The 14,034-nt window shown below is 41.5% G+C and overlaps 1 protein-coding gene across 1 annotated transcript in view; it reads right to left on the bottom strand.

Moving 5' to 3' along the window:
* Positions 1 to 1,586: 1,586 nt before the first annotated feature.
* Positions 1,587 to 14,034, bottom strand: part of SLC16A10 (solute carrier family 16 member 10) — a 214,551-nt gene continuing 202,103 nt past the window's right edge. Inside the window, exons 5-6 of the mRNA XM_082249931.1 lie at positions 5,303 to 5,531; positions 1,587 to 2,451 (exon numbers count right to left, since the gene is read on the bottom strand). Coding sequence (XP_082106057.1) covers positions 2,216 to 2,451; positions 5,303 to 5,531 — 465 coding nt within the window. The 3' untranslated portion in view covers positions 1,587 to 2,215. The remainder of the gene's footprint in view (positions 2,452 to 5,302; positions 5,532 to 14,034) is intronic.

The raw sequence follows: 14,034 nt of genomic DNA, 5'->3' as shown, positions 1-14,034 counted from the left end.
GTCATATGTGCTAGGGGTGCAACTAGCCCCCAGCACATAATTGTAAATATCCCAGCACGTGCAGTGTTTCTGACTCCTACCACCATGACTTCAAATCACTGAAGTGGTCATGGTAGATATAGTGTTTCTTTAATATCTCTCAGAAGGAGTAAACCTCTGTATACTGATTCCATTTCATTTGATCATCCTCTAGTTGTGTTAAATTCGTGTGGGAGGGGGACGCGGTGGCGTGGGTAGGGCACGGTGGCGTTTTATTACTTATATACCTTAACTATAGTGTATATTTTATTTGCAGCCCGAGAAAAACCCACGATTTAAAGCTAAGGTGATCATAAAGAATCATCTTGCAGCTGTGTACTCTTTGGTAAATATATGTACAGAAGATGAAACAGATCTCGTTACAACTTTTACTAGTAAAAAAGGAAATTATTACTTCATGAACAAACACTTTAATTTGTACTGCTCCAACAATGCTACCCAACACTCAAATGACAAAAAGAGAGCAGTTTGATGAGTTATTAAACATTACAGGCTCTAACTATTATCTGGGACTCCAGCAACAAAACACATATGCTGGATGTGCCACATTCCCACTGCAGTAATTACTGTCTACTTTGGCTAGTGAACTGATAAAAAGAAATTATATTGCTAGTAAGGCCTGGAGGGCATCATGGAAGCTTCAAGCAACTGATCTTCCTTATGGAGTCCAGAAACCACATTTTACATAGTGCTGAAATTTCAGGGCTGTCTGGAATTTCTTTTTCAATTCTCCACCGATCATATTAACACAGCAAATTGTTCACAATGAAAGTAAAAAGAACCCTGATATTCTTTTGTAAAGCATTAGGAACGTATTGCAATTTTAATTGGGGATGGGAAGGATTTTTCCAATAGACAGCGGATTTACCAGGAGCAGTTGCATTACAAGGAAAGTATGGTTGCATTTTATATATAGAAGCAAACCAGTATATCCTACTCTTCTATTTACAACCGGTATGCTTCTGATTTTTTTTAGACAGTATATATATATATATATATATATATATATAGTATACAGAGGCAGACGCAGAATATTTTCAGACGCACACTGCCTGTATAGAGAAAAGTAGTGTATGTCTATATATCAGTTTGCTGCTAGCAATTCTGCAGTATAAGGCAACTTGGTGCTTCAACCTGTTATACAGTAAGAACAATTTACCAATGCATAGTCCACATTAAGTCTCAGTACCCTAAATAAACAAAATTATTCACAGTTTTGATGGCTGGGAAAGGATGCATAGTAAACATTTTGGATAATTAACATAAAAAGTACAAATTATTTTAGATATATCTAATATGTTCCACTGAAAAAAAAAACATGGAGAGTTTGATCAAAAGTTGTTGAGAGTAGCACATTTTACACTTCTAAAATTATTAATATAAATCGAATCTGCCTCCAAGCTGTCACTCTCTATTGGCGTAACATATTATACTGTTACATCAAATGCCCACCTGTGAAGGCAATAGCGACACCTCTTTACAGTGATGACAGCTGGAATGCTGACCTCTATCACTGTTGTCTGAGGAGCACATACTGCAGCCTGCCAAGAAAAGCATTGCTGCTGCAGCCTGATCAGTGTCAACATTTTTGTGCAGGACAATATCTGCTACACTACCACAGCCTATAGGGCCTGCTCACAAATTTAGGTTTGAATACTGAAGGGAACTGTCTGTGAAAGAAAATTCTCCAATCATGTTTTTAAAAAATGGTCAAAGTATAAAAATAAGTTTGAAAATATGAAAGCATATGGTAAATGTGCTGTTCTCTAAAACATTTTCACCAATCTTCTGCAAATTGTAGAACTGGTACAATAAAGTCTAGTAAACAAAGCAGAAACATGTTGCGTCACTGAGACTGAAGAAGACAGTTGTTATTACAAGTCTTGCAGTGCTGTTCAGCAATGAGCAGTCAGCACTTTCCTGATGATAAATAATACTTCTCTGTGATATTCACAGCTTCCAGCTCATTAAGTCCTGGCATCACCCACATATGTGCTTGGAGTTTCAGTGAGCTGTCAAAGAGGGATCTTGGCATGGCAGGCTCAGTGGGTTGTGCAAGAAAACAGCTCAGCGTGATCATACAGCTTTGGCTTTATAGCACCTGTTACAACATTTAGTCACTGTCATAAAAAAGGTAAAAAGAGATTAAAACAGTTATTTGTGTAAGAAAGGCTAATTAAATGACAGAGGCATTCTCTTTTTTATCATTCTCTGCTGTGCCAGGTTTCAGTGGGCTGGCAACATTATCCAGATTTCTCTCTTCTTTTTCTCCATCCATAGCCTTTGTCTTTTCCTGTTTAGTCCTTCCGTGGACCCATGGGATAAGACACAGGATAAATCCACCAATTATGGGGGGTACACCAGCAAGGTAAAATGCTACATCGTAAGAGCCAAGGCTGTCTCGCAGAAGACCTAGAGAAACCAAAAATGTGTTTATTATGAAACAGTTATTTTCTTAAAATTCATTATAAATGTTAAATTTTAGAAAAACACAACCCTCCCCATGCAATTAGTTCAATCTTACTCAAATAAACTTTTTATTGTTAAAAGTTAGTTCTAGGTGCAAAATTGTTGATTGGCCCTTCTTTCTGCCTAACCTCCAGACCTAAAACAACCCGCTCTTTCCCACCTTATATGCATACATAACTTAAAGAGCATTTCAGTACAAAATAAAAAACAAAAACAAATATGCAGTACATATCTGCAATACATGAACGCATGAATGCATTTTATACCTTTAAATGACTCTGCAAGTACAAATAAATACCTGTTGATCTGCTCAAAATGCACTGAGCTCTGAGATCCTTCTGTGGTTTGAAAACTCACAGCACTTTTCTGAGTGGTGTCAGCCCTGCCCATTTGTCTTTTTATAGCTACACTACTTAAACCCTTCCACTCTTTCATGTTTACAACATAAACATTAATTAGTTTGTAGTCCAAGATAAGAATTAGGGGGTACTAGTTAGCCTGAAAGGAAGTGACATGTCAGTGACAGAAAGAGTGCACAGGTCAGCTACCAATTTCTGTATTTTTTTTGCACTTATCTGACAGGTATAACAAGTGCATTTTAAGGTATATTAATAAGGTAGAAAATAAGTAAAGCTCACTGTTCGACTGTTTTACATACATTTTAATCTCTCATATAGGCCTTTTTACAATGTTGACAGCCAGAAGCCAGTTTTTTTTTCCCACTTTGTGTGCCTGGTAAATCAAACCCCAGAGACATCTATTGAACCATCTCCTAAAGCTAGAGATGTTTAGGTGACAGTTCCATAGAATTCTATGGCTCAGAAATGGCCAGTAGGAAGAAGAGTTCATCCATACGCTGTCAACAAAAAACTGGGAGAGGCCTCCAATGACATTAGATTTATGTAAAAAATTGGGGTACCATCATCCAAGAAATTAGTAAAATATAAGGGGAGGAGACAATTCCCCTAGTCTCCATCGAGAGAGACGAAATGGACTATCTTGGTACCCTGAATGGATAACACAGAGTAAAATTAAAATTATTTTATTTATACAAAAATATAAAAACAAAGTATCCAGATACATAAAGAAACGTTGATTTCAATTTCTCAAAGGATAATAAAATTGAATCTATAATTAATAACAATAATGTTACGCTGATACTTGGTGTACTCCAGGATAGATACAGGGAATATAGTGGGTCCTTGGTGAAGAGGACACCTCAAGAGGTTGAGAGAGGAGTATATCATAGAAATGGTGCCAGGGGCATCTGGACAGTGCAAACAGATGTGTTAGAAGGCGGTCTTTTGATACGGGCAGGTGTCATGGCGTCAGGGAAAGTCAACTTGTATAAAGATCTTTTGGACAACTTTACCAGTTCTCTACCAAACTAAAATCGATATATCAAAGCAAAGCAGTTCTCCCCTGTATCTAATTACAAAATAGTACTATAATTGCTATGAATGAGGCCCAAAGAGAATATTATTTGTAACCATATTCTTTCTTACTGAAAAACTATAATATTGAGTGACAGGGAGTGGGAAATGTTATCAAATAATGTCCCTCAATCATAACTGTTACAGTTCTAAAGGATTTTGAACTATCTGGCTGAGTTTAGGACTGCTGCTTCTTGTTTTTAACCACTCCATCTAATATGGATTGGTTAAGTAATCCAAAGGACCCCAGTTTACTTACTACAATTAACAAATGATTCAGTAAAGTTGCAATTAAAAAGTGATTAAACACATTTTAGAAATTGTGAAAAAGAATAATCAGCGCAAACCAAATTCAAATAAAAATACAATCTCGTGCACAAGGCTGCAAACAATCAGTGCCAAACACAAAACACCTGTGAGATCAATAAATAATAATATTGCTGCGCCAATTGAACATTAATTAATTGGAGATAAATCCGTGCTAAATAACAAGATCATAGACATTAATACATGAAATTGCTTTCATTAGGAGCCTGCTGTCATCATGTTCCCGCAGGAATACCATTACTCATTCAGGCAGTGTTCGGATACAATATACAAGCGGCCATCAGACCAATATCTAAAAACAATACAAAGTGCACATAATATACAATTAACATGATATTTAATTTTAACCCTTAATCTATAGGTAATCCTAGGAGTCAAGAGTAATAAAGTCAGTATTAAATCCATAATCCTACTACATTTAGTTTATAATCCTAATTTTACTCAATCTTTTTAGCATTTTGTCACCAGTCACTTGGAGCACTTTGGAGTGGAGCATGCAGCACCTTTAATCACATTCTTTGGATGAAGATTTTAGTCACGTTATTTGACACGATCTTTGATGTGTGATTTGGGACTTATTATTAATAATTTTTTAGTGATTTTATATCACCTGATTGGGACTATTTGATTATTTATATCACTGGATTTATTTTCACGATATGGATTTATCACTTGTTATTTAGCACTGATTTATCTCCAATTAATTAATGTTCACTTGGCGCAGCAATATTATTATTTATTTATACATTTTAGAAATTGAACATTTTATCTATGAAATATGCAGGTTTTTCAGGACTATGCAACTATTGGAGAGCTGGTTTCTTGCATCTGGGAAGCCATAGTGAACTGTTACTGTAAGTTTGTGGCATGTCAACAATACAATTTCAATATCTAAATATCAATGCCATAAGCATCTATACTCAAAAGTCAGCAAAATCAGGGCTGACAGTATCAAAATTAAAAAAGTTCTAAAATAAATGTTTGGTAACATAAAGACTTATACATAGAAAAGGTACATTAAACTTCTACTGTACCTGCAACAGGAGGGCCAACGGTCATTGGAATAGACATAAATCCAAGAAGAAATCCAATGGCTTGAGAAACATGCTGTGGTCCAACCAGTTCAAATGCAATAGGAGCCATAATACATATAAAGCAGCCATCAAATAGACCCATAAACAGACAGACCGCAATCAAGCCACCAAAGTTATAGCACAATGGAATCATCATTGACATTAATCCAATGAAGAAAAATGATATCACCTACAAGAAAAAAAGTTTGATGTTAACTATATTATAAAGTCTTACGTAGCAGGGACTGCATTCACACCTATGTAAGTACCTTGTAATACACATTGACACACATTTCCATTCTCATATGATCTGAAGTGTTCAAGATGAAGCAACATGACCCGCAGCTCCCAGGAACTGCTATTTTGTTGGTCATTTTAATTAAAGCTTCCCTTAGCACGAATGGCCCACTTAAAATAAGAATACGTTTTTTGAAACAACAAAAACTAAACTAAAGTTTTCACTGTGTATATGTGATCTGCAGTAACAGGCCTGCAATAACAAAATAAAAGGATTTTTGTACACATTGTAAAATCCAATTCCTGGAGTCCATTGAGGATTATACTGCTGGCTACAGGAGGGCAGGGCACTAGCAAACAATTAAAAAAAGATAACCCATTTTAGGCAGCGAGGACACTATTTATCTTACAGGTGCATCTCAAAAAATTAGAAAATGATCAAAAAGTTAAATTGTTTCAGTAATTCAATTCAAAAAGAAAATTCATATATTATATAGATTCATTACACACACAGTTAAATCTTTAAGCATTTTATTTCTTTTAATTTTGATGATTATGGCTTACAGCAACTTAAAACCTAAAATTAGGTATCTCAGAAAATTAGTCACACTCTGATCAGTTAACTTAAAGCGGAGTTCCACCCAAAAGTGGAACTTCTGCTTATATGCTCCCCCCCCCCCTCCGGTGCCACATTTGGCGCCTTTCAGGGGGAGGGTGGAATGGGTACCTGTTTTTGACAGGTACCCTTCCCCACTTCCAAGAGACAGCACCGCGGCGCTGTCCCTCGGAAGTTTGGCCCCCTCTTTTCTCCTCCCGCTGGGCCAATTACAAAATGCGGCGCGCTTTGCGCATACGCAGTAGGGAACCAGCAGTGAAGCCAAAAGGCTCCACTGCCGGGTTCCCTTACCCTGAATGGCGGCTGCAGCACTCGAGAGCCGATACGAAAATCAGCTTTGGGTACCGACATCGCGGGAACCCTGGACAGGTAAGTTTTAATATTTAAAAGTCAGCAGCTACAGTATTTGTAGCTGCTGACTTTTAATTTTTTCATGGGGGGGCGGAACTCCGCTTTAACTCAAAACACCTATAAAGGTTTCCTGAGCCTCATTCTGGTTCAGTAGGTTACGCAATAATTGGGAAGACTGCTGACTTGACAGTTGCCCAAGAAGACAGTCATTGACACCTCCACAAGGAGGGTAAGTCACAAAAGTTCATTGCTAAAGCAGCTGGCTGTTCACAGAGTGCTGTATCCAAGCATATTAATGGGAAGCCGAGTGGAAGGAAAAAGTGTGGTAGAAAAAGGTGCACAAGCAACATGGATAACCACAGCCTTGAGAGGATTTTGAAGCAAAGGCCATTTAAGAATTTGGTAGAGATTCAGGAGTGGACTACGGCTGGTGTCAGTGCTTCAAGAAACACCACACACAGACGTATCCAGGACATGGACTATAGCTGTCGCATTCCTCCCGTCAATCCTGAACCAGAGACAACGTCCGAAGCGTCTTACCAGGGCTAAGGAGAAAAAGGACTGGACTGATGCTCAGTGATCCAAAGTCCTCTTTTTGGATGAAAGTACATTTTGCAATTCATTTGAAAATCAGGGTTCCAGAGTTTGGAGGAAGAGTGGAGAGGCACATAATCCAAGTTACATGAGGTCCAGTGTGAAGTTTTCACAGTCAATGATGATTTGGGGAGCCATGTCATCTGCTGGTGTTGGACCACTGTGTTTTATCAAGTCCAAAGTCAGCGCAGCCCTCTACCAGAAAATTCTAGAATGCTTCATGTATCCCTCTGCTGACCAGCTTTATGTAGATTCTGATTTAATTTTCCAGCAGGGCTTGGCATCTGCCCACACTGCCAAAAGTACCAATACCTGGTTTAATGATCATGGTATCATTGTGCTTGATTGGCCAGCAAACTCGCCTGACCTAAACCCCATAGAAAATCTGTGAGGTATTATCAAGAGGAAGATGAGAGACACCAGACCCAACAATGCAGGTGAGGTGAAGGCAGTTATCAAAGCAACCTGGGCTTCCTTTATACCTTAGCAGTGCCACAGGCTGATCGCCTCAATACCACGCTGCATTGATGCAGTAATTCATGCAAAAGGAGCCCCGACCAAGTATTGAGTGCATATTATACTGTGCATGGACATACTTTTCAGTAAGCGAACATTTCTGTATTAAAAATCCACTGAATTTTGGGTTTTCACTAGCTGTAAGCCATAATCATCAAAATTAAAAAAGAAATGCTTGAAATATATCACTCAGTGTGTAATGAATCTATATAAAATATATGAGTTTTTTTAATTGAATTCCTGAAATAAATTAACTTTTTGGTAATACAGTATTCAAATTTTTTGAGATGCACCTGTATATAGTGGTCTTGTCCAGGAACTCAACAGTTCTGAATTAGAAAATTCAAACCTTATTTAATTCAGTGACTGGAGTTAACATCACCAAAAAAGCTAGGAAAGCACTATTGAATGACCTCTTGGACGAGACACCCAAACATCTACGCACCTACATCTTTTATATTCTCCTGGCCGCAAAAATGTCCATAGTCTGGGATTGAAAATCTCCAATGCTAAACCATGTTGTCGCTTCCAACCAGTAATTGGTTGGGTGCTTTAAGACAAGTGCATCCTCCCGCATTATATTAAGCATCTTGGAAAGATGTGAAAGCACCAAATCCAGAGTGGAAATGGACCACTTCTGCACAAAATATTGACAGAAAAAATGCCATCAAGCGCTTATCAAGCAAATAACTTATCAGAATGTTTCATATCTCCTTACAAACTAGATAGAAAAGTGAGTACAAAGGAAAAATGCTTGTGGCCTTAGGAGTTTAAAATGACCCAAGGCTGGAGTCAGCACTGGTAGAAGCAACAGGCTGATCCTTTAGTTTTAGAAAACACAGAAAGACATGCACAAGGGAAATAACGTAAATTTAGTAGGATGTGCTGATGCCTCTTCTTTTAGGTGAAATCCTCTTCTACCCCTGCCTGTCCCCCTCCCCATTTACCCAACCCTGATGCTGTAATTTTTAAGTGCAGTGGGGCTTAATACTGTAGAACAAAGGGACTATCACAGGTTCTCCTCAAGAGCACCTGTTTATGCCTGTGCTTTCCACCCAGTACTACAGCTTCTATGACTGAAACAGGATCTATGAATAAAGGACAGGCAATGAAAAGTCCACCCCCTTCATTCATAGGTCACGTAGATAAAAGACTTCCCTTGCCCCTAAATGGAGAAAAAAAAGTAATGTTAAGTGGCTTCTATATACAGATCAGGATTTTTTTCTGTCAATCTAACAGCCATTCGCCATGTCCATACAAAAAACAGAAATAATGTGTAAATGTGTAAGGCTAAATTAGGAGTTCATGCTGTCCTAGGTATAAATGGATATACAGTGCCTTGAAAAAGTATTCTTTTCAGATATTTATTTGTAAAAAAAATGTGAAAACCATTTATCATTTTCCTTCATCTTCACACTTTGCGTTGGTCTATCACATAAAATGTAAAATACATTTACAGTTTTGGCTGTAACAAAATTTCAGGGGTATGAATACTTTTTCAAGGGGTACTGCAGATGCCCCTTTCTACAGTATCTCACAAAAGTGAGTACACCCCACACATTTTTGTGAATATTTTATCATATCTTTTCATGTGACAACACTGAAGAAATGACACTTTGCTACAATGTAAAGTAGTCAATGTACAGCTTGTATATTTGCTGTCCCCTCAAAATAACTCAATACACAGCCATTAATGTGTAAACCACTTGCAACAAAAGTAAGTACACTCCTAAGCTAAAATGTCAAAATTGGGCCCAAAGTGTCAATATTTTGTGTGGCCACCATTATTTTCCAGCACTGGCTTAACCCTCTTGGGCATGGAGTTCACCAGAGCTTCACAGGTTGCCACTCGAGTCCTCTTCCACTCCTCCATGACGACATCACGGAGCTGGTGGATGTTAGAGACCTTGCGCTCCTCCACCTTCCGTTTGAGGATTCCCAAAAGATCAGGCCACTGACACACACACACCTGTACAGGTTGAACTGGATGGACTGATGTCTTTATTCAACCTGAACTACTATGTAACTAAGATGCTCAGTAAGGTTTAGGTCTGGAGACATTCTTGGCCAGTCCATCACCTTTACCCTCAGCTTCTTTAGCAAGACAGTGGTCGTCTTAGAGGTGTGTTTGGGGTTGTTATCATGTTGGAATACTGCCCTCGGCCCAGTCTCTAAAGTAAGGGGATCATGCTCTGCTTCAGTATGTCACAATACATGTTGGCATTCATAGTTCCCTTAATGAACTGTAGCTCCCCAGTGTCGGTAGCACTTATGCAGCCCTAGACCATGACACTCCCACCACCATGCTCGACTGTAGGCAAGACAAGTGTCTTTGTACTCCTAACCTGGTTGCCCCCACACACGCTTGACACCATCTGAACCAAATACGTTTATCTAGGTCTCATCAGACCACAGGACATAGTTCCAGTAATCCATATCCTTAGTCTGCTTTTCTTTGGCAAACTGATTGTGGGCTTTCTTGTGCATCATCTTTAGAATAGGCTTGCAGATCAATTTGATGCAGTGTGCGGTGTATGGTCTGAACACTGAGAGGCTGACCCTCCACCCCCCCCCCAACCTCTGCAGCAATGCTGGCAGCACTGATACGTATATTTCCCAAAGACAACATCTGGATATGAGGCTGAGCACGTGCATTCAACTTCTTTGGTCGACCATGGCGAGGCTTGTTCTGAGTGCAACCTGTCCTGGTAAACCGCTGTATGTTCTTGGCCACCATGCTGCAGCTCAGTTTCAGGGTCTTGGCAATCTTCCTATAGCCTAGGACATCTTTATGTAGAGCAACAATTCTTTTTTTCAGATCCTCAGAGAGTTCTTTGCCATGAAGTGTCATGTTGAACTTCCAGTGACCACTATGAGAGAGTGAGAGCGATAACACCAAATTTAGCACACCTGCTACCCATTCACACCTGAGACCTTGTAACACAGAGTCACATGACACCGGGAAGGGAAAATTACTAATTGGGTCAAATCTGGACATTTTCATTTAGGGATGTACACACTTTTGTTGCCAGTGGTTTTGACATTAATGGCTGTGTGCTGGGTTATTTTGAGGGGACAGCAAATTTACACGGTTATACAAGCTGTACACTCACTAATTTACATTGTAGCAAAGTGTAATTTCTTCAGTGTTGTCACATGAAAAGATATAATAAAATATTTACAAAAATGTGAGGTGTGTACTCACTTTTGTGAGATACTGTATATCACAGGTGTCAAACACAAGGCCCGCGGGCCGAATGTGGCCCCCCAGGCCATTTCATGTGGCCCTCGCACCTCTCCTGCAGCTACGACACCCCCCTTCTCTCTGCCCCCACCTTCTGTAGTCGGCAGCAGAGACAGAATTCGTTTGCCAGATCCTGCACTCCCCTGTGCAGCTGCAGAAACGCTGATCTTTGTCCACCGCCCCCCCCCCTTCTCAGCAGTTTGCAGCAGAGAGGAGTGCAGAACTCCTCCTGCAGATCCTGCCCCTCTCTGTGCAGCCGCAACACCACCTTGCCTTTGCCACCCCTGGTCTCAGCATTCAGCAGATTCTGGAAGCTGACTCCAGCCCTCCTCTGGTTCTCCACCAGACCCTGCACTTCTTCCCAGATCTACCCGCATCTTCTTCCTGGCAGCAGCACAAGGTAAGGGGGGTGCATTGTGATGCAAGGAAGGGTGGGTGACTTGACTTCTGATGGTGGGGGGGTTCTTGAAATCTCATGTAAGGGTGTAAGGGGGCGTGGGGTGCTCTGGACATCTAATCCTACAGATATAAATGGACCTTTGAGGGCAACCATAATGCTGAAGCGGCCCACGATGAAATTGAGTTTGACACCCCTGCTGTATATGCTCTAAACTCTATGTCTCCAACCCAGATGATATTATGAAAAAAAAAACACTTAGTGACTACTACAGAAGCTAAAAAAATTCAAAAGGGAAGGTTTTATACCAGCTTCAAAAATACAATCTTAAAGCAAAGTTCCACCTAAAAGTGAAAGCTCCACTTATCTGCTTCCTTCCCCCCCCTCCGGTGCCACATATGGCAAATATTTTGGCGGTAAGGGGGGGGGGGGTGGGCAGATACCTGTCAAAAACAAGTACCTGCTATCACTTCCATGCAAGGTCGCCATGGTGACCTATGTCATTTACAGGTCCTCCTCCTTCCCCCCGCTGCCTTCTGGGAGACACACACACACACAGGTCCCAGAAGACGGCGGGACCATTCAGAAAGTGCAGTGCGACTTGTGCATGAGCAGTAGGAAACAGGCAGTGAAGCGAATATACTGCTACAGGGTGGCCAGTGTACGCAGACAGTGCCATCTTAAGAGCATTAAAGGGCCCCGGGCAAAGCAGTGCACTGGGGCCCTGCCTACACAATCACCCACGAGAATAAAAATGCAAATTATCGATAAGGCGATATTACAGCAGTGCCAGGCTAATGATAGCTTCCAAGTTTGGCGGCTGGGTCCGGTGAACACACACACCAACGGGAGTTGGACTTGACTGTCCTATGTGTGCCTGTTCCCGTGGAGACAGACAGGCATTCCTGCAGTTGTGGGCTTACTCTCCATGGCCCAAGTGGCCTGACAGCAGGGCAGGGCCGAAAGGCGCTTGCCACCTGCTAAGCTCGGCGGTGGGATGCTTAAGGAATTGGGACTAATGCTTGGCTGGGTCGCTGGGCAGGTTGGGCCCCCCGGACAAGTGGGGCCCCCGGGCAACTGCCCAGCATGCCCATTCAGTAAGATGGCTCTGAACGCAGAATCATCTATATATATAGTGGGAGCCAATCAGTACAGAGACAGAACAGCAGTCTGCCTATGTAAACAAGGCAGATTGGCGTTCTTTTTTTTTATTATTTACATTTTATTAAATTTTTCATCATACAAATTACAGTTTATTCGGACAGAATCTTGCTTATAAAATATACAAAAACCCCCTTAACCCTCGCACCGCCCCTTTACTCCCAGAGGCTCAGGCTTATAATTTATTCTCTATCTTTCTCTATCGTTCATTGACGGACGCAGTTCTCTCTGATTCATATCAGTAGGGTAATACTGCCCCCTACAGGAGTAGGACACTAAAAAAAGAAACAGGCGAAGCGCCTCTAAGTGCAGTATATTTATTAAAGTAAAGGCACACAAGATAATGGCAACTCACAGAAAATGTATGGGTCACCTTGTCATTTTTGGCGGTGGTTGTCCGGCGTCTACTTGACCGGAGTGTTGGTCTGCGGATCAAACTTCTAAGAAGGTCTTAATTGATCTCCCTTTTCAGGGGGGATCGCCTGATTGGCACTGCACTGGATGACATTATATAAGGGTCTCACGGTGAGGGAAGTGTGTTTTCTTCCACAGGCTAACAAGGGTAAGGGCCTTCGTCGCAGTCGGGGTTCTTCCCTTTTGGCTCGCAAACAGTTTCTTCGTTCTCGGGGACAGTAGATGTGACGAAGTCCTTCAAGACTTCCGCGTGTGGTTCCAAACTACTTTGGTCTGGCGAGTGATGAGATAGTTTTTTTCCAGACCTGCGGACAAGGCCTACTCGGCCTGAAGGTGCTTCCTCACCCATCTAGGGGGTGGAGGGAGGTCCTTGCCGGTCGAGGATCTGCGGCTGGCCCGGATCCCAGGCTGACTGAGTTCAGGAGGTCATGCGGTCCAGTTGCAAGATCGAGTTTCGATCCGTTTATTTCCGGTAAGGTTTTTCCCTTCCAATGTACGGCTGTCCCCGGATCGCTTACAGGCGCTCTGTGGGGCAGTTCAGGCTCTGGTTCAACAAGCTGGACCAACTGGACCTTTGATGGTTCCGTGCAGATCATAAATTTAAGTTGGTATCGGTTCGCACAGTGGTGGCTTCCCTACATCAGGGGAATTCCTGGCCTCCATTGACATCAAGCTGACTACCTTCACATCCCGTTATGTTCGGGACACCTACGGGTTCTCCCTTTTTTTGCCATTTGTTGCCATTTTTTGCCATAGGGGAAGGATCTCTATCAGGTTGGCGCGTTACCCTTTGGTCTCGCTTATGCTACTTGAGTCTTCACAAAGGTGTTGGCTCCGGTCCTGGCGCTGTTGCGGCAGCGGGGTGTGTCAGTCCTGGTTTCCTGGCTGCTCTGCTTCTCAATTTGGAGTCCACTACTGTGCTCACAACAAAGTTGGTTGTCACCGTGAGAATCATTCCTGGTCCCTTCCATGAGACTGGACTTTCTGAGCCTGACTTTGGACTCATCCTCAGTCAGGGTGTTTCTCCCTTCGGGGAAAAACTCTTGGTACTTTAGACTGCAGTTGACTGTTGCTGTCCCTGTTGCTGTCCCGCACATGGTCTTCCCTTCGGACCTGCATGCGAGTTCTGGGACTAATGGTGTTGTTTTTCAAGACGGTCCCTT

The sequence above is a fragment of the Pelophylax lessonae genome, assembly GCF_965119305.1.
Source record: "Pelophylax lessonae genome assembly, chromosome: 3".
In the NCBI taxonomy this organism is placed as follows: Eukaryota; Metazoa; Chordata; class Amphibia; order Anura; family Ranidae; genus Pelophylax; species Pelophylax lessonae.
This window is presented reverse-complemented; position numbering and strand designations above follow the sequence as displayed.